Source organism: Centruroides vittatus, unplaced genomic scaffold (assembly GCF_030686945.1).
Source record: "Centruroides vittatus isolate TY-2023 unplaced genomic scaffold, ASM3068694v2 contig_1175, whole genome shotgun sequence".
NCBI classification, from domain to species: Eukaryota; Metazoa; Arthropoda; class Arachnida; order Scorpiones; family Buthidae; genus Centruroides; species Centruroides vittatus.
Genome location: NW_027120753.1, coordinates 88,891 through 109,916, shown reverse-complemented (window position 1 = coordinate 109,916; position 21,026 = coordinate 88,891). Strand labels below are relative to the sequence as shown.

General features: G+C 30.6%; 1 protein-coding gene across 2 annotated transcripts in view; it reads right to left on the bottom strand.

Moving 5' to 3' along the window:
- Positions 1-21,026, bottom strand: part of dom (domino) — a 179,706-nt gene that overhangs the window by 126,642 nt on the left and 32,038 nt on the right. For both annotated transcript variants that reach the window (XM_067279421.1, XM_067279424.1), the window contains exon 3: positions 8,951-10,078. In XM_067279421.1, coding sequence (XP_067135522.1) covers positions 8,951-10,078 — 1,128 coding nt within the window. The remainder of the gene's footprint in view (positions 1-8,950; positions 10,079-21,026) is intronic.

Below are 21,026 nucleotides of genomic sequence, written 5' to 3'. Positions count from 1 at the left end.
CAATGTTTGCTACCTGAATTGTTCATTAACTGATTATCAATTTACTATAGATTTTTATGGGAATTTGATTAATTTGTTCTGGAGTCCAAAAAAAAATAAATAAAAAATTATATACTTTCTTACTATGTTTATCTACATGTAATAACAAACTAAAAGCAATCTCTCCATTTTATCATGGATGGCACATCTTTGTTTCTCAGATGTGATTTTTGTTACTTCTTTATCTGCTTGAGTCTTTTTAATTATATGTTTCTTAGCTAAGATTGTATCTACTGTAGATCTGTAGAAGCCATACTGCCTAGCAACATCAGACATCTGCTTCACAGTTCACTGTAGAAATTAAGCAAGAGATAATAGCCACTGCACTCTTTTAGGCCCCATAATATTATCAGTTTTTTCAAATAAAAAGTTCAAAAAAAGCACTTACAAAAATTCAGAGAACAGAAATCAACTAGTGCAAAAAAGGGTTATGTATACAACTTTGAAAGTCTCGTTCCATAAACCATTCATAGATGCCATTAAAATATAGTTTTACAAATCTTAAACATAGTGTCACTTCTTATGTTTGTTCTGTCAGGTGTCTGTTGTCCGAACATAAAAATCTTTCGTGAAACTGTTTGTTGTCCGATTTGTTCACAGTCCAAACTGTTCATCAACCAATCACCCACATTAAGAAACACGATGAGAAATAACCATGTTACAATAGTTTCTTTGCCACCTCATTCATCTCACAGAATGCAGCCTCTGGACCATACATTCATATCTCCTTTTAAAACTTATTACAGTAAGGAGATTATAATTTGACTCAGAGAATACCAGAGACCTGTCACTGCTTATGATATCATTAACCTGTTTGGGAAAGCTTATGTAAAATGACAGATGGCAGAGATTCTAATGGATGGGTTCTGTTGTACTGGTCTATATCCCCATCAATAGGAATGGTTTCTAGGACTCAGAATTCATTGCTGCCTCACAAGAGGTTAAGTACATGGAAGAACTTTACAACAACAACAATCCTGCCAAAACTGATATAGATGAGGTTTTTGCTTTGGCTTTAGTCACTGAACAGTACCAATATGCAGACCAAAACACACTTCTACCATTGTTTAAACAGCATATTACTTTGACCACCTCATTGATTCCCAAGATGGCTACTATGAACAACATCCCAGTATTCACCATTCAGAACACCTAAATAAAGAGTCTAAAGGCAATGTCGTCTAATGTGATAACTTCACCTTACAAAAACAAGAACTAATGCAGCCTATGGAAAGATCAAAAGAAAAGAAAAGTCAACAAGTCAAAAGATGAGATTGTGGAAAGAAGGTGAGATTTCTATGGATAATGAAAAATAAAAATGAGGAAGAAGGAAATTCAAAACAAGAGATAGTTCAGAAAGTGAAAAGTTTCAATGATTGATAGCAGGGACTAGTGATTTAGACATTCAACAAGGAGAAGCTTCAACTGAGGAGGATACAGAGTGCTTGTTTTGTGGAAAAATTTTCAATAAACTGCAATAACAAATTGTGGATTTAGTGTTGTTAGAAAACATATCAAAGAACTCATTTTGTAGTAGTACAAAACAGAAAATATACGAGTAAAAAATTAAAATGTGGATCTAACTTTGACCACTGTCTCCTACATGTGTAGATTTAGTAGTCTAACTCCATGAATCATTGAAGCATCACCCTTGGCTCAGTATGTGATATGAGCAGTCATTCCCACACTGTTGTACACTAATGTATACGAGGTCTGTTCAAAAAGTTCAGGAACTTTTTGAATAGCTTGCCTCCAGTTGGTTATTTTTTAATCCGCTTGAAGGCGTTGTGTCCTAGAAACCGCCCAAGTAACCTCCTTCAATCCGTTTGTTGATTAGTTACAGCTGTTTATGTGAAGGGGTGTTTGTGGAGTTTGGTGAAAAATCGAATTCACGGAAATGAGCTCTTTGAAGGAACAGCATTGTTCTGTGAAATTTTAAGGTTTATGAAATGCCTAAAAGACAGAATCAGGTGAAAACAGCCTGAACTTTAGAGAAGCGGTGAGTAGATTTTTCACCATAACAACACGCCAGCTCATTCGTCCCTCAGAACTCATGAGTTTTGGCCAAAAACAAGACTGCTGTGCTTCCCCACCTACCCTACTCACCTGACCTGGCCCCATGTGATTTTTCCTGTTCCCCAAACTAAAAAAACCAGCTCAAAGAAAAAAATTTGCCACCATTCCAGAGATAGAAAAAAATTATGAGCATTCCGGAAGAAGCATTCCAGGACTGTTTCAAAAAGTGGAAACACCGTTGGATTAAGTGTATACGGTGGGGAGGAGACTACATTGAAAGGGACCCCAACCAATAAACTGTAAGTAAAGTATTTTTTCTGTAATAAATAAAGACTGGGAACTTTTTGAACAGACCTTGTATAGTATATTATAATAGATTAAGCCAAAGACGGTATTGTTTCTGGCAAAATGCATAGTTGTCAGTCATAATCATCATTAATGTGATACACTTTGCCACAGAGGCCCAGGAAACCCTGTATAATTGGTGAAATTGACTCTGTACAGTGGAAGCCAAATCAAAATCTATATACAAAATGTTTGAGAACCCAAGTTGCAGATTCATCATCATCCTGTAATAACTACTCAAAACAAATTGGTTAATTCTCCACCCCTCCAGAGTGAATTCTTGATTTGATTAAGAAATGTGGAATGTTTTGCTAAGATCCCATCTCTCTTTCTCCCTTATAAATGGATAAAGATTTTACAACAACAATATTTGAGAGGGTCATCCAAACAGCTAGAAGCTATTAGCAGGATAAAGACAAAGGTTAAGACACTTTTCAGAAATTTGGTAGTAGCCATTAGTCTTTGTTGGAATTAACCTGAAGCACAACCAAATACTCTTAAGAATCAAATGTGCTTCTGAGAAGAAAGTTCTTAAAAACAAACAATTAACATAATTTGCAGAAACAATGAGAATATGGTAACACAATCTGTCAATTTTCTTGTACACCATAGTTACATAGCTAATTAGTACTAAGTGTGAGATCTGGATTTTATCAGATCCACTTTTTATAATAATTTGATTTAAGAATTTTCCCCTAATATAAACATCCTGTCGAAAAACGGTCCTGGACGAGAAACTATGCGTCCCCAGCCAAATAACAGTCAACAAGCCGTTATTCCCTCGGATGCAGATAAATCATCTTGCACGATAGTTTACACTTAGCGTCCGAATTCGTCATGTATTTTGAGTCCCGGGAACACCTCTGACACAAATTGTCATCCGCTTACGAGCACGTGACCGATTTCCCAGGCAAAAACTATAAAAGCCACTCCTTCCACCCCCTCGGGGGAGTCTCATATCATCTGCCGAACAAAACGCCGTCGCCTGTCGTCACCGACTCGGACCTATTGTCCGAATGTCTCCGCGCTCAGTCGCGAATATATAAAACTGTGCCAAATTGGATATTACTCTCCACCTCGAGGATAACCAAGTGTTAACTCTCTAAGGAACAAAAATGAGGTATGAACCGAAAATGTAAGCTCTCTCTTGAACCCTACGCGACTTTGGAAAGTTAGTCAGATTTTGTCTTTGTGTCCTTTGTTATATCTTAATAAACCTTGGTTTTATTGTTAAATGGTCTCCTCTTTGCCTCGAATATCGCTTCGCCTTATCGTCGACCCCATCCGTCTCACCTCCTATCCACTCGCGTAACGCGAAACGATCAGAACGAACAGCCGTCCTTGACAAGTGAGTAAAGAACGGGAGATACGACTTTCTCCTGACCTCCCACTGTTCTCACATATCGGTTAGACCAATCTCACATATTGGTGACAATCGAGAGGGGTTGCGACTCTTTCGGCCCCCCCGTCACATAAGTATTCATAAACAAATTTTAATTGATCTCTGTAATTAACATGTTGATAATTAGATAATAAAGTAAATGTTTAAGTTGCATATTAAAATTCCTTGAGAAGTCAAATAACAGAATAATTGTCTGTACAGTAGAGCATCGTTAATCGGAACGTCGGTAATCGAAATGGCCGGAAATCAGAACGATTTTCAGTCGGACTGTGTCGTGCTGAATCGAACGTTTTTGATACTAGATTTACTTCTAAAGTATAATTTTCATGTTTTTTATATTCTTCGATATATTTATTTTGTTTGTACAAAATGCAGAAATAATTTTTAACGATACGATAGCCTCGATTATTATTATAAAAATTTTCGTTAGGCTTAAAATCGACGAAAATTCAACACGAAGCGACACGCAACGGAGAAAAATTTGAACATCAGACAGGTTAATATATTTTTTCGTACAAAGTCGGAAATCGGAACAAATGACTAATTGGAACAACCCCAGTCCCCAATTGACTCCAATTTTCGACGCTCTACTGTATTACTATAATGTAAATAAAATTTCCAATGGTAGAGCAAGACACTAGTTTTTGATACTCAAATTGACTTTGCTTTCTGTTCCATGAGCTTGTAAGGATCATATACCTATTACTAGGTAATACCCTCTCATAGATAGATAAACGGTAATAGGTATATAATCAAATAGTTCTCAATTCTTGCATTTGAATTCTCCCATCGTCAGTTGAAATCATTTTGCATTAAACCCAATAAAATATTTTTACATATGTTGACATGATTTTACTATAAAAAAAAAAAAATGTAAACTGTGATATTTATCTTGTATAGTGTAATCTTTTCATGAATACTCCCATAAATATAAGTGATACATGAGGTACAGTACACTCTACAGGTGTATATACACTCTCTGAGTTTGTATCATTGTTGTATCTGTAGTCATATATTTATGGGAAAAATGTAAAACTTTACCAACAGCTAATGACATCTATTGATATGTCTAAAAAATATTTTCTGCGTGTTTTTTGTAAATTTCACAAGATTTAGCACAGAATTTTCTAGCATAAAGACAAACATGGCATCTAATAGTTGTTCACACTCACTGTCTCCTTCTGAATTGGAAGAGTTATTCAAAACAATTGAATCAGAAGTAGAAACTAGTACTTCCAAAGACAGTGATTCAAAAGTGCTTGTACAACCAACAAAAATGTTTGAAAATTGATAACATAAGCAAAAATCAACTTCAAGACTTTTCATTGAAAAGAGCAAAAAAGTTTTTATCATGAAGACATTTGCACTTGATTCCACCACAAATGGAGTATCAGCCACAATGAATTTACGATCTATATCATCTGAAATTGAACTGTTTAAACAACTTTTTGATAGAAATATTGTCACCAAAATTGTCATGGAAACTAATAATTTTACAACACCTGTAGAAATGCATCTGAAGTCAACCACACTTGAAACTAAAAAACTGGCATGCCAAAAATGTTCATGAAATATACCTATTTATTGCAACTGTAATGTTTATATGAATCTTGACATCATAAAAAACCAAATCAAACAGTACTGGTCAACTGCAACTATTTTTGAGACATCAGTTTTTTCTAAATTATTTTCATGAGCTTGATTTTTGTTGTTACATTGTCTGTACTTTTGTAATAACAAACACCAATTACTTAGAAATAGATTGGTCTCTTAAACACTATATAGTGTGCACACACAAACATGTGGCAATCTTCACCTTGGGTTTATTCAATTTAGTTGACAATTTAAAGATCAATAAATAAATAATTGTTTGTGTGTTTGTGCTACATAGTGTTTAAGAGACCAAAACAATTACAGACACGGTTTCAAGATTACTAGAAACAGATTATTCAAATTTGTAGTGTAATGGAAAAATTGTAAATTTTGGTAAAATACTCCATACCAAAATTTGTGCATTGATAAAGTTATCATCAAATTATAGCCTGATGTTATATGGCAATTGGAGGTGTGCTATTACAATGTATTGGGTAGCTAAGATGTTTAACCCTTTGCAGTCTTTTTTTTTGTATTTTCCCATTCAGGTCCAATTTAAATTGTTAAAAAATCAAACAAATAACTTAAAAAATGCTTTTATTTGAGAGCACTTTTCCTATGAACACAGTAATGTTATGTATGATATTAAGTATATATATACTTTTGTGTTTTATCATATCATATTCAGCATATATTTTCATGTTTTTTATAACTGTCATATATAATTTCTATAATAGTCTAATATATAGAGTTCTATTATTATATGCTGAAATCCTGAAAATCTTCAAGAAAATTGCTTATATCCCAGTCACTCAAACTGATATCTTTGCATGCCACCATAACCCTAATTTGAGCAGCTGATATGAAATACAGGTAACCCCCGTATAACACGAGAGTTACGTTCCAAAAAATTGCCGTGTTATGCGAATCCGTGTTATACGAAACAAAGAACTAGTACGGAAAGGGGGGTTAGGTTCCAAAAATTAAAAAACAAGCTATTATATTTTCATAATTCAGATAAATATCTTTATTAAAAGTTTCTTAACTGACACATATTAATATAAATTATACAATGTTTTCTTCGTCATCACCAAGCACTATTAACCGAGGGCATTTTCTTTTTGGCAAGTTATCCTTATCCTCCTTATTTTTCTGCATTGTCTTCAGATCCATGCTTTACCTTTTGCAAAAAGTATGTAATTTTAGATTGCTTGCTTTTAGTTAAAGATCTTTATAAATTTTCTTATATAGTGCTAAGCACTTATGAAGAATAAAGCAAGTATGGAATAAGGGAAAAACATCTGGCAACATCAAAAGCAGAAGCGTCGGGATCTGGCAACATGTAAACAAGTTTCGAGAAGGACCATATGTATCGACAGAAGGCAGGAAAAGAAAATTTACATACTTAAGTACTAATAGTTCACGAAAATAATAATTTTCGTGAACTATTAGTACTTAAGTATTAAAAATTTATTAAATTTTATGTTGAATGAGGGTTATACCCAATTCTCGAACTGTGTCAGAGTGAATTTGTGCTATAAAAGTACCGTGTTATACGAGGTTACCTGTATATTATAAAACAAGCTTATAGAAAATAATATATAACCACCAGCTATCAAAATTTATGAAAATTACAAGGAAAGCCCATTTAGTCTAACCTTGGGCACCTCTTTGAAAAGAAATAGTTCCTTCCAAAACTTTAAATTCGTAAGAAACAATAATATGTTTCAAAATTATTTAATCATCAGTGGTAGTAATTAAAGGAATGAAACTTACAAATAGAAAAAAGGATATATATATTTAATGACTTTGTATTTTAATTAACTATTTTTCAATGATTGGTTGAATAGCAATACGTTCCACCTTCTTGTTTGATTTTCACAGTTAATATGGTCGATGTTAGCTATACAAATGTAGGATTTAGTCGGAAATCGATTACACAAATTTAATTAATTGTTCAGGTGAATAAATATTTTAATCTTTTAACATAAAACTTCTTCGATGTTTACTTGTTTTCACTAAGTTTTCAACCTGTCATATTACAAGAATGAGAAACCACAGAAAGATATATTTTGCCCCAGCAGAGAGAAAAGGCAAATGAATCTCTTCTCCTAGCTATGAACTAGATTAGAGTAAACAGACTATAATTTCTAACTAACTCAACAGACGAAAGTATTCATAGTTAGTGAACACTGCCCAACATGATTAGATTAGTTTTTATGGCAATGCAACACCTGGATGATTTACCAAGGGAAATGCTTTCCCCATGCGGAAGGGAAGACTTTTAATGGAAAACTGGTCCCTATTTAAAATGTTCCAAATGTGAAGAAAACCTGGCAAACTCTACATGACCAGCCTGTTGGCAAGGCATGAACCCACAACAAATACCAGTGTTGAGTGGTTTTAAAGATTAAAAAAAAAAAATACTAAAACTTATTCAAAACAGAAAAATAATTTAATATTGTATGATTCTGGTTTATACAGGTTTTACTGTATTACCATTTACCATATCAAAAAAGAAAAAGTGGTACAGTATAACGTTGATTATCCAAATCAATTGGGGACTGGGTTGTTCAGAAAATCGATTTTTCGGATAACCGATTATGTACAAAAAAATACATTAATATAGTGTATTAGTATATCCCATGTAATTAGTATACAGCTGACCCTTGATAATCCGATGCTTTTGTAATCTGACATGCTCAGTAGTCTGACGCACCTCCCGTCAAGGTCACCGTAGTCCCCTTCCCGTTACGTGTCTGCTTGCACAGAAGGCTGTCGCAATATGAATCTCCCCACCCAAATCTTACACGATGACACACATTTCTTGTGTTTTCCATGAGCAATTGGGTATGTAATGTATTATTTATGTCTATACATACTGCATGTACATTTATTGGCGTCCATATTTCTTTTAATAAACATGTTTTAGTTAACCGAAATGAATGTTTCATTTCCATATTAACCTAGGCAGCATTTTACTCATAAAATGTAGGAATACTGTAGACTACTGCTAGCAAAACAATGCCAAATATGTAATCACTCTCGGTAATCCGGACACTTTTGGTAATCCGATACCCCTTTAATCCCATACCTGTTGGATTATCAAGGGTCAGCTGTATTAGTATATCCCAATAATAGTATATTAATATATCCCATGTTAAAAATTTTCTCCGTTGTGTATCGCTTTGCGTTAAATTTTCATCGATGTTAAGCCTAACGAAAATTTTTATAATAATAATTGTGGCTATTGTATCATTAAAAATGATTTCTTTATTTTGTACAAACAAAATAAATATATTGAAAAATTTAAAAATAAAAAAAAATTATACTTTAAGTCAATCTAATATCAAAAACATTCGATTCAGCACGACACATGTCCCGACACAGTCTGACTGGAAATCTTTTGGTTAATTGACGTTTTGGTTGATCGACATTCAGATAATCAACATTCTACTTTGAATTTCCAGTTGGACATATTAATTATGAATTTATTTCAAATTCCATATATATAAAAGTAAATGTTATTTAAATTTTATATTAGGAACACAATACCTTGTTTTACTGATGTAGTAGTAATAGACGGAGTACAACTGGAAAGCACTGTTGGAATTGCTGTTGTTGTTATTGTTGTTTTATTATCAGTATCAGAACTTTCTTCTTCTCCATCACTTTCCAATGCATTTGTTTTGAGGAATGCAAGAAACTGCTGCACTGGACGCCTTCTCCACGATAAATAATCCATTATATTTCCACCACTTTGAAGGAAAAATAATTCTGCTAAATGTTCCTGATATTTTTCTTTATTACTTTTTATTTCATTGTTTCTATAATCACAGATCTTTTTCCTCATAGAAGCAGTCTCTTCATCTGCTGGAGGTTTTTCTTCCAATTTAATTCTTTTTGGTCGAGGACTATTTACTGGGCTTGAATCACTAGATACCAGTGACATATTCAAATTACTTGTTGAAATAACTGAATTATTAAGTGAAACATTTAAATTATTTACAGTGGTTTGTACAATCCCAGATATATTACTGGGAGAAATATTTTGGTCCATATCTACAATAGCTCCTACTGTTCGATTTTGTGTGATACCTGACTGACTTATTAAAGTTAAATGTTCATTTTGTCGAACGGGACTAGCAGGAACTGAAAGAATTCCACTAGACACTTGCATACCTACTGGATGATATACATTACCTGTACAAGTGGATAATGTTGGTGCTGCACTAGCAAGACTATATGAATGAACTTTAGTCACATCTGTATGTAAAACATCAGTTGACATTACTGTATCCAACATTGTCTGTTGTGAATCTTGACTTGATGAAATGGAGGATGAAGAAAGATGAGTTACTACATTACCTTGTCTTCCATCTGCAACAATATTTCTCTGAGACATTGTTGCTGAAACAATTGGAACTGTTAAAACAGTACAACCACTACAGGACACTTTCTGTAACTGAATTGCAGTATTTAATCCAGAAGTGTTTTCTAATGAACTGATCTGATCTGATGTTGAAATTCCACTAACTGATATTTCAGATGTTTGATGACTTTGGGTGGCCAAAATACGTGCCAGATTCTGGTTTTGTTCTGAACTAATAGTGTATGATGTAGTAGTGTCCACAGGTTGAGTTCCGCTGATTGACTGGTGGGAATCGTCCTGAACTGACAATGCTAAATAAGAAAAGAAATAGGGTAAGAAAACAAATCCTTTAAAATATGATTATTCAAAACAAAACTTTAAAATTATTACAAATTAATTAATAAAGAAAAGTTTTAAATGTTTTGATAGAACTATAGAATAATAAATTTGAAATTTCAATAAATATAAGCATTAATACATTCTGTCACTTTTTTTCAGTACATAAACCAACTAAGTGATTTTGGTACAGATCTTTATTCCGAATGGTAATAATACAGCTGAAATAAGAAACAAAAAACAAGCCATCATTGGAATTTTTTCAGTTATAACCTTATCATCAGGAAGATGGTCTTCTATTCAATAAGATTGAGGAACACCATTGCTTGAGATAAAAAAAAATCTCACAATTAATGCATAATATAAAATGAGAAAAGAAAATAAACAATTTAAATTATTAATTTTTAAGCCTGAAGAGTGATATGACTAGTTTCCCAATAATGAGGTTATATCCAAAAACAATTGAAGAATGGCTTTTTCAAGTTTGCTATTTCAACTGTATTAATGTGTATAAAGCATTTTCATTAAAATTTTATTTAACTGAAGTGTTCTCTTTTGTTTAAAAAAAGCATGTTTTAAACAAAACATTCATGACTTACAAGTATAATGTTATAATATTATTATTAAGAGTATTATGAACAAAAATTATTATAGAGAAATATTAACAGATTATTTTGAATATAAAATTAATTTTAAAAATTAAAATTCTACCATATAAATTACATGTAATAAACTCTAGTTTTTATAAATTAATTGATATCCAGAAAACCATCATTAGATAAAATGGTTAATGTGAGCTTAGGTATACAAAATGGCAGCACTTCCGATAATCTCGAATGCAATGACTAAATGACTTATGAAGTAGAGGGAGCTGCTGACGATTGTGTCGTGTTATGCAAATTAATTTTTGAAACGCCCCTTGTGAGGAGACACGGTAGGAGAATTGTACATTTTGTGTTAATACTAAATTTGAGTTTTTTAAAACTCCTAATTTTTCAATTTAGTTATTTATTAATAATTTGTTAAAAATGGGATCGTTTAATATTGATTCCGAAGCATTTTGGGCTGAATGCATCTCTCAATCGTTATTTCAATTGTTCGAATCTGACTTTTCCGAATTGGGTATTGATACCCGAATTGATAAAGGTTTTGAATTAGCAGTAACGTTAGGAATACAGCACGTACAGGATGTGTGTAAAAAGTGTTCTAATTTATGTAAAATAATCTATCAAATTGACAGAGAATCATGTGTTATGCGATGCCAAACATGTAGAAGCAATTCTTCAGCTTTTGAGGGAACATTTAAAGGAAAATGCGGCAAAATCTCATGGAATCGAATTTTTTCGTTTACGTGGCATTACATTGGATTAGACTATTCTACTACAACTGCTGCCTTAGCCTCAGGTATTTCTAATCGAGCTGGAATAGACTGGTCAAACCACATCCGTTTTGTAATGATGGTTGCTATGCATAATTTAACTACATTTAAAATTGGCGGGCCAAACAAAAGTGTAGAAATAGACGAAACAGTCATATGCAAACGCAAATATGAAAAAGGACGGAAATTGAAAAGTACGAAATGGGTTGTCGGTGGAATATACAGAGAAGACAGGAACTGCTTTATTTGTCAAGTGAACGATCGCTCCGAAATCACTTTAAACTGGATCATTTCTAAATTTGTTAACTCAGGGAGTACAGTCCTGACCGACGAGTCGAAAGGCTATATGCATATAGATGATCTGCATGGAATTGATATTGAACATAGAACAGTCAACCATTCAGAAAATTTCATTAATCGAACTACTGGTGATCACACCCAAAATATTGAAAGACTCTGGGGGTATTTAAAAAATAAAAAAAATCTGCCGAAACATTATACCAACGATCTATCCGATTCGTACATACATGTACGAATCGGATAGATCGTCGTACAAGAAGTTTTTAGATTGGCCATGTAAGAAACCCGGCGAAAGGTTTTATATATTCTTACAACATTTAAGAAAGATCTTTCTGGGATCTGGCAGATTTCCCAAATGGAAAGAACCAAAGACTGTTCCTGCCACTCCTGTTTGTACTAATAAGAAAAAAGTGAAAAAGGAAACATGCAAGAAATGTGATGTTACAAAAAAGAGCAAAAAAAACCACTAAGAAGAAACAAAATCAGACCGGTCTGTCAGAATCGACTGTTGTAGAAAACAAGTGTCGGAAAAAGGGAAAAGAAGCATCTTAATGTAAGTAAATCTGTTTTTTCAATTTAATAATTACCTTTTTACATAAAATAGATTTAAAATAGGGATTTAGTGTCTAATAATCCGCGAGGCCTAATTTGCATAAATATTTTCGCTGATAGTCGTAATCAAGATGGTGGCTGGAAGTGTCGCCATTTTGTTATACCTAAGCTCACATTAACGGATAAAATATATATCAATTTAGAATTTCCTATAAAAGTTTATAAGTTTGAGGATTCTGGAAGTAAATTTTAAACTACACAATATTTAGATATGGTATTTCATAAAATAGTAGAGAATTTATATCTGTCATAAAAGAAGGAATTATAAAGTTAGTTGTAAAGAAACAGTTTGTTGTACATTAATTCAATCAATCTAATACATGCAAAAATATATAATCAAACCTCTAAATCATGTTTTAACAAAAATCTTTTGTTTAAAAAGGTATGCTAAAATAGCTTGCTTTAATTGGTTATATTCTGTTTAGGTGGCAATAAAGTGGATAAATATTTATAAAATATTAATCTATCTAAATCTACTTTAAAAATAATAATTAAAACGTTAAATAAATTATTCATATAATAAAAATGAAGAAATTACAAAATTCTAAATTGGCTTAGAATTGCATTGATTGTTGTTGTTCAATACAAAGTATAATCAAGAACACACATGCACAAAAAAAAAAAAAAAAAAAAAAAGACTATTATACAAATTTTTTCCCTGTTGGCTTAAGTTTAATAGTGTACAATTAATCTATAACATTATTATTAAACTTTTAGAGCAATGATTTTTCAATCTAATTTTTTTCCAAAGAATTTTTGGTCAGCACTCGTAACTGGCTTTCTTTGGTATGTGTGACATCCAATAAATTATTGGGTATCAAGGACTTCCCATGATTTTTAACATTCTCCAAAATAATGAGATCATGGACATTCATTCCAGCACCTCAAGAGTTTATACTATCCCACTAGAAGACTAGCAGTTTGATGAAAGGCTTGTCTATTAGAGGCCACTATATGTAACCTCACACAAAGAATTAAAAAACATCAATATCCAGTCAACAAAGATTTGGACAGTATGATCCTGGCATCTTACACAAACTTGCAGCAGGTAAAAGTTAAATGGGAAGACGTAATTACACCATCCAGGAAGTTTTTAAATAATCAAGAATATAAATTCTTGGATATTTAAAGATTTTTTGCAAAGCCCACAATAAACATCATTGTATATTACAGGGATGTGGACACTCATCTGCTTGGTGGTCTATGTTTGAAGTATAAGTTACTCTAATGTTTTACAAGGCATGTCTCAAATTATTAATTTTATACTTTATGTTTATATTCTTTATTTTATTGTATTTTATTATTTTCACTTTATTTTATTTTTGCATTCTTTTTGTTATTATTTATGTTATTTTCTTATTGTTTACCATTGTATTTAAATTTATACATTGTTTTCTAATGCTTAAACATTCAATTTTGTTAATTTATTTATATTCGAATTGAGAAAGATCCATCAACTTTGGGTCAAAAACACTTTAAAATTATTAAAACATTTGGCTGGATTCAGTGTGTGTTTTCATTTAGCATTTCGAATAGTCCACATTTTGTATGCTTGACCACATACAACAGTTAGTAAGACAAAACAAGCACATTGAAACCAGAAATTAATAAGATTGAAGTTAATTAAAACAAAATCTATAGTTTTACAAAATAGCCATTATTTTTAATTGCTTTAATAATGGAAATAACATAACAGCCAAATTTCAATATTAAATACTATAATTATTTTATCATTTTATTATTAAAAACAAACCATTTCCATTGAAATCCAAGCAGATAACTTATTGTTAAATTTGTAAAGAAAGTTTTTTGTTTTCAGCTCTTAGATTGAATTTTGCAACTAGAACAGCCTGGGGCTTTAATTGACATTCTACAAATTCTAACTAATGTTAAAAAACAATCATTCAATCTTTAAGCCACAGTAGAAATGTTCATAGGAATAAACATACAGTAATTTCTTTCTTCAAGCCACTAAATCTCAATAAAGTGTGTGTTTAAAGCTACACACAAGCCTATTTTTTTTAAGCATATTTAGAGAATCTAAATGTAAAGATAAACCATCATAGTGAAATAATTGGAGAAAATTTGACTTTTCCCATTTGATGGTATGACGTGATTTTTTTATAAAGTTTGCTTAATACAAACCTCACTAACGGAAAGTGCAAGTTTTAAGTCCCTTTAACTTTGTATTAATAGAATTTGACTGTAATCAAAATTTAATTAATTAATTTTGCAATATTCTGGAAGAAAAAAAATCAATCTAAAACAGAATTCAAATCTGCAATTCCTACTTATCATGCAAATGTTTTGCCAATTATGCTACCCAGATCTTTGTCTAATCTTCATTTCTGTTCCAGATCAAGTCACAGCAGTGATTCTGAACCAGTAAAAAAAAATTACTGTCTAACTACATAACTTATATAGGAATCAGAGTTGCCAATCAAAATTGATTTCTATGCCCCCAAATGACTGAAGTAATTCTGAATATCTCATTTGAAAGACAATTGCTTTATTAGATAGTGTGCAAAAGTTTAGATTTTTCTATAAAAAAGTTGCCAAAATATAAGAAAATTGAGAAGTGCAAAAAAAATTGCTAAGAAAAGCTGTATTTTATTCTTTTTCTTCATCTAGCACTGCAGACCCTCCTAGAGAAAAAAACTACTTGGTCTAGAAAGCTCAAATTTTAAATTTAAGGTTTCCTCAATATCAATTTGGTGCTCACAAAACTTCTGGTGCAATAGGACAAAGTTCATAGAGGTTTCCCCATAGAGCTGTTTTACTTTTATCACTTAATTTTATACTTACAAGAATAAAATTGCAATAAAATGAATGACTATTATTCAAAATATTATCCAGAATAACAAAAGTTCAAATTTATGCAAATTAAAACTTTTTATAACAATTTTATTTACAGTGTAATGAAAGCATTTGGTCAACAGCCATCACCAAGCACCAACCAAACCATATGTCATTTTCTTAGGTCTTGATAGGTTACAGTTGCTCTTATTATTGATGTGAACAAGAAAATTTGCTTTTACTTTCAACATTAAATAAAACTGTAACAATAAACCGCACAATAAAAACATTATCTCTATGGTAATTAGTGAATGATGCACATTATATAGGGATGAACCAAAAATGTGTTTGGTTCATTCATCTTTTTAGAGAGAAATAAAATATATTATTTTGGAATAAATAAAAACCTTTAATCCACAATGTAGTCACCCTTCTGTTCAATAACCTTACATTATCTGATGGTAGTTTTATAATTCCATTTGTGTAGAACTGGATGGGTTTCTGATTGAAGAAATTATCAATGTGATTTTTAATACCTTCTAAAAATTGAAATTCTATGTCAATTAAATTATTCTGCAACAAACAAAAAAAGATGATAGTCTGAGGGAGCAATATCTGGAGAATATGCAGGGTGACTCAAAACATCCCAGTTAAAGTCTAGAAGTTTTTGGAACACATTTAATGATACATGCAGCCTTGCATTATCATGATGGAATACTGCTCTGTCGATTTTCAAGTTCCAGACAGTTTTGATGCCCTGCAGCCTTTAGTTCATCCAATTAGAGACAATATTTATTGGAATTAATTGTTTGGTTGTTGGGTAAAAGCTCTAATAAAAAACCCCTTTCCAATCCCACCAAACTGAAATAATTACTTTTCTGGGATGCAAACCAGTTTTAGGTTGTGGCACTGGCAGATTATCTGGCTTACTCCAAGCTCTCTTGTGTTGAATATTGTTATAAACAATCCATTTTTCATCACCTGTTATTAATCACTTTAAAAATGGATTGTCTTCATTGCATTTTAAAAGTGAATCATGAACAGAAACCCAAACATCATAACAGGAAGTGTATCCAAGGCAAGCCAAATGTCTGACAACAGATGTTCGGGATATTTTTAAGGTTCAGCTATCTATCATGTTGTTCTTTACCAATCATTTTGGATTAAAGCCATTATGAATCCTCATCTTCTATGGTCGGGGCCATCCTGACCAAGGTGCATCTTCGGAAAAAAAAAAATATCCTGCCCTAAATTTTGAAAATCATTTCTGGCATGTTCAATCAGTAACTGCATCCTCTCCATATACAGCATATATCTTCTTTTGAGTTTTTGTTAAATTTTTTCCTTTTTAGAAATAATAAAGCATAAGATGTCGAAAATGCACCTTCTTATCTTCCATTTTAATGTTTCTTTTTCCCCCTTAAAAGATAGCAGAATTTTAAAAAATAACTGTAACTAAACTTACATATTGAATATGCAAATATTCATAATGCCCATCTAAACAAATTAAAACTTAATACGCTCAACAGAGGCAACATAAATGAACAATTATGTAAATACCCTAATTAACTTTCAGTTCAACCCTATAGTATATGTAATAAACATAAATCACAAAATGTGTTTACAAAATCTGAAATAATAACTGCTAATGAGTTATTATTGAAAATATATATTAAGTTTAGAAGTGAACATGAAAAATTAATCAAATTTGAAGGGAAAATAAAGGAGTCCCAATCCGTAGCAATGTAAGAGACAATTGAAATCATAAACTTTCATCTGCAGTACTTCATCATGGTTAAAAACTGCAAAGTGGCTGTTACACTTGCATGTCAAACAAAATAACAAATGGATATTGTGTAATGATACTATAGTACAAACAAGTAATATAAAAAAAAAATTTTTTTTTAAGTCAATTCCTACTTAAGTCAACAAAGAAAAATTTTATTTTAGTTACTTTGTATTAAATAATTACAATTAATATAAATATATATATATATATACATATGACAGAAACACAATATTAAGTGGCAAAATAGAAAGAGAAATCAGAATTGAACCCAAAGCATAACATTTCTTCAATTTTATTTTTTGAGAAAAATCCTTCATCCTAACCACTAAGCCACAACTGCTAACTCACTCTCAAAAATCATTTGGATAAAACGTCTACTTAAAGCAAAAATTTTTAAAAATTTATCAAAAAATTATTGATTTTCGCCAGAATCGAACTCACATTCTTCACCTTCACATGAAAAATACTGAAATCCTTGCATTTTACCGATTGAGCCTGTTGATTTCAATTTTCACTACAAACTGCTAAAACTCTATTTAAAGTATTAATGATTTGGTTAATGTTACCCGTGGTATCAAAGATGGTGATGGGGAAATTTTTTCTCCTAGATACTAGACGGTGACAGGGAAATTTATTAATTTGCATAATGCGACAGATAGTACAGGTATGCCCCCTAACGTTTAGATCACTTTGTATTCTACTTCGAGATTATTCATTGTTAATCTGCTTCTAGATTATCACTCGATAATCTAATTCGAGATTACTGGAAATGCAGCCATCTCAAATGTAGGGGAAAAAATTTCCCCATCACCGTCTAGTATCTAGGGAAAAAATTCCCCGTCACCATCTTCGATACCACAGGTAATATTAACCAATAATTAAATTTAATTAATGAATTAATATTTTAATGTATTAACAACAAGTGTCATCCACTATAAGTTTAAAAAAATGTATTTGAACTTGAGTGGATGAATAAAAAGTATTTTATTAACAATTGAAAATTTGAACAAGATATATATATATATATATAGAGGGAGAGAGTGTGAACTAATAATAGGAATTTAAAAAGTAAATGACTACACAAATGCAAAAATATTTGTACATACTTATTCTTAGAAAAGCTTAAATATAACAGCTTACGATTTCTCGAGATTAAAAATACATTCAAGCTTTCATTAATTAAAAAACAATTGATATCCAAACAAAAACATCTGAGATCTAAAAAACTGCACCAAGTAAAAAATTATGACAGTCAAATGTTTTTTCTTACGAGTTTTCTTTGGTAACAATAAGCTTGATGCCTAAAAGCAGTATCCACAAGATTTTTATTATTATTTTTGACATTTCACATCAAAGTGGCAAGCTTTACCAAAGAAAAAAATTGGACTGTCATCTAAATTGTCATAATTTTTTACCTAATTTTTTACATCTCAAATGTTTTTGTTTAGATAGACTTCTTCCAGCATATTCTAAAATTAATTAATTCAATTCTAATTATTACATTTAATACAAGATGTCAACTTAATCACCTACTTTAGTCCAAATTACTTAACATCCATATATTTAATTAGCCATGTTACGGCCAATAAATCTGATGTTACATTTGATTATTAAAAATATTACAAATAATTTTAATCAAATATTGATTTTATTGTATTTATATTTAATCCTGTTAATATCCTAATTCACTGAACTATTAAAACATTAAATTAAATTTTTTAGAAAATTTATAGTTATTGAAATATAACTTGAAATACATATATTAAAGAATAATGGCTATCAATCTGTACTGTTGGGAGTCTACCATACACCATCAAAAATATAAATAAATAAATAAATATCTTTTTTAATTTTAAAAGTTAGTCACTCAAGTTATTCCTCAGCAATGTAAGTAAAACGTGAAAATGTTTCTTTAACAACTGCATTCTAATATATAGGATGTTCCAAGTAGTGAGAAAAACATATTCATATAAAAGTCAATTCACTTAATGGAATTTTATTCTGCATGAAAATTTCTTGAAACCAATTAATTGTGTCATGTGAAGGTTATATATATTAAATTTGCAGTTTTCAAATGAAAAATACGTTTTTTTAAATTTTATAGATGCAAACTTTATTGAATAATTTAACCAAATTATTCCTTAATATTTTACAAAGTTCATAAATTTAAAAAGCAAAAATCTTTCAAATTCATGAAGCCATTAAAGAATAACATTTTTATTTATATTTAACTTAGGCGAAAACAAATTAAAGGTATTTCACTGTTTCTTACATAGTGAATTTTATTTTATATGGGCTAAAGTACAATACCCAGTTTCACTTAGAAAATGATAAACAAGTTTTTCAAGGGACCAATTAAAAAACAAAAACAAAAGCAGAAATAAATATACAACTTTTCTGTCAATAATCCATGTTTATTTAACATGTTCTGTTATATTACAATGAATTAAGCTTATACAGCTTATACAGCTTCTATTTGTTTAGATTTTAGTCTAATGTAACTTGCTTCATCCTTTTTGTAATGCAAAAATGTTTTCTGAACTTATGGCTGGTTTCCCTATTACACCATAGAATGAAAAGCAGTTAAACTGTTACAGATAACTGCAACAAGAAATCTATATAGTAATTTTCATTGACATGGTTTCAGTTTCATAAACTTTCTCATAAGTCTTTGACATGACAGAACCTGTGAAATATTGTTTAAAGATTGTGATCAAATATATTATTCGAAATTATTTAATAAAAAAAATTACTCAAAAATGATTTTATTTCTAAGTGACAGCTTAACATGTTACTTTTGCTTTCCAGACTCCAAATGATAAGGCTACCAGCACCTACATTAATAAGTAAGTAAAACTGGTGGTGATAAATAATTTGAAGTGGCATAAAAATTTTAAACTGGTGAAAGGGTTGATAATTTTTTACAATTTCCCAGAGCAACCCCTGGAACTGTTTTTTTTTTTTATTAAATAAAAAACATTTATAAAATGTCTATTTTTTATTTCATTTTACTTATAGTAAATTATTTGCTCAAAACAGATTAAGTTAATAACATGCCATTATTAAATATAAAATTACTACTCTACTCCATAACTGCAAATCTCTATATTGATTTCATGAAATCAAATTGTGCAATAGTATATATTTACAAATTAAAATAAAACATTTAATAAACTCTTAATAACTGATAAAAAAAATTTTGCTGTATTAAACTATATACATAAATTATTAATATTTGCAAGAGAAGTATGTAATATCAGTATAAAATTTATTTAATATTTTTATCAATTTTTTTGAATCTCAAAGTTTTAGTTCTTCTGATATACCTATCTATCCTTCTTGTTATGGAAATAACAATATAATAAGCGCTAACATATGGCATCTTAAGTATGTCATATAAATAAGTCAAGATTAGATTGTTAACAATCTTATCTTGACACAGTTATTATGCACTTGAAAGTAAACAACTTTTTTCAAACAGGTTTTTATACAAACTATGAATAACATTACTACTATTCTATTTTCAATCATCTAACTCTTTGAAATAAGAAAAAGCTACAGTGTATTTCAGCATTTCTTAAATGTAATTATCAAGTTGTTGCTTTTACAAATGATAATATTAGCAATAAATACACAAATGACATATATTCTTATTTCAAATATTTTATACTGTATATGGAATAAAAACTCTTTACAACGTACTATATGAATAAGTAATTAATTATAATCAATAAAATAAAAGAATTTTTATATAAAATCCCACTAACCTAAAAATTAGTTCAGCTGTTGTGAAAATTATCACCTTTCTAACATTTTGGACCTCTCCAAAGATCATCAGGAAATTCAAATAATGGAATGTGTGTATGATAGAAGATTTCAAAATGTATTTGCTTCATAAGTAAATTTTCCTGTTTGAAGATTCAACAAGATGAAGATCTTAGGAGAGGTCCAAAATGTTAGAAAGGTGATAATTTTGACAACAGCAGAACTAATTTTTGAGGTTAGTGAAATTTTATATAATAAGTCATGTAGTTAGAAGTTGAAATAG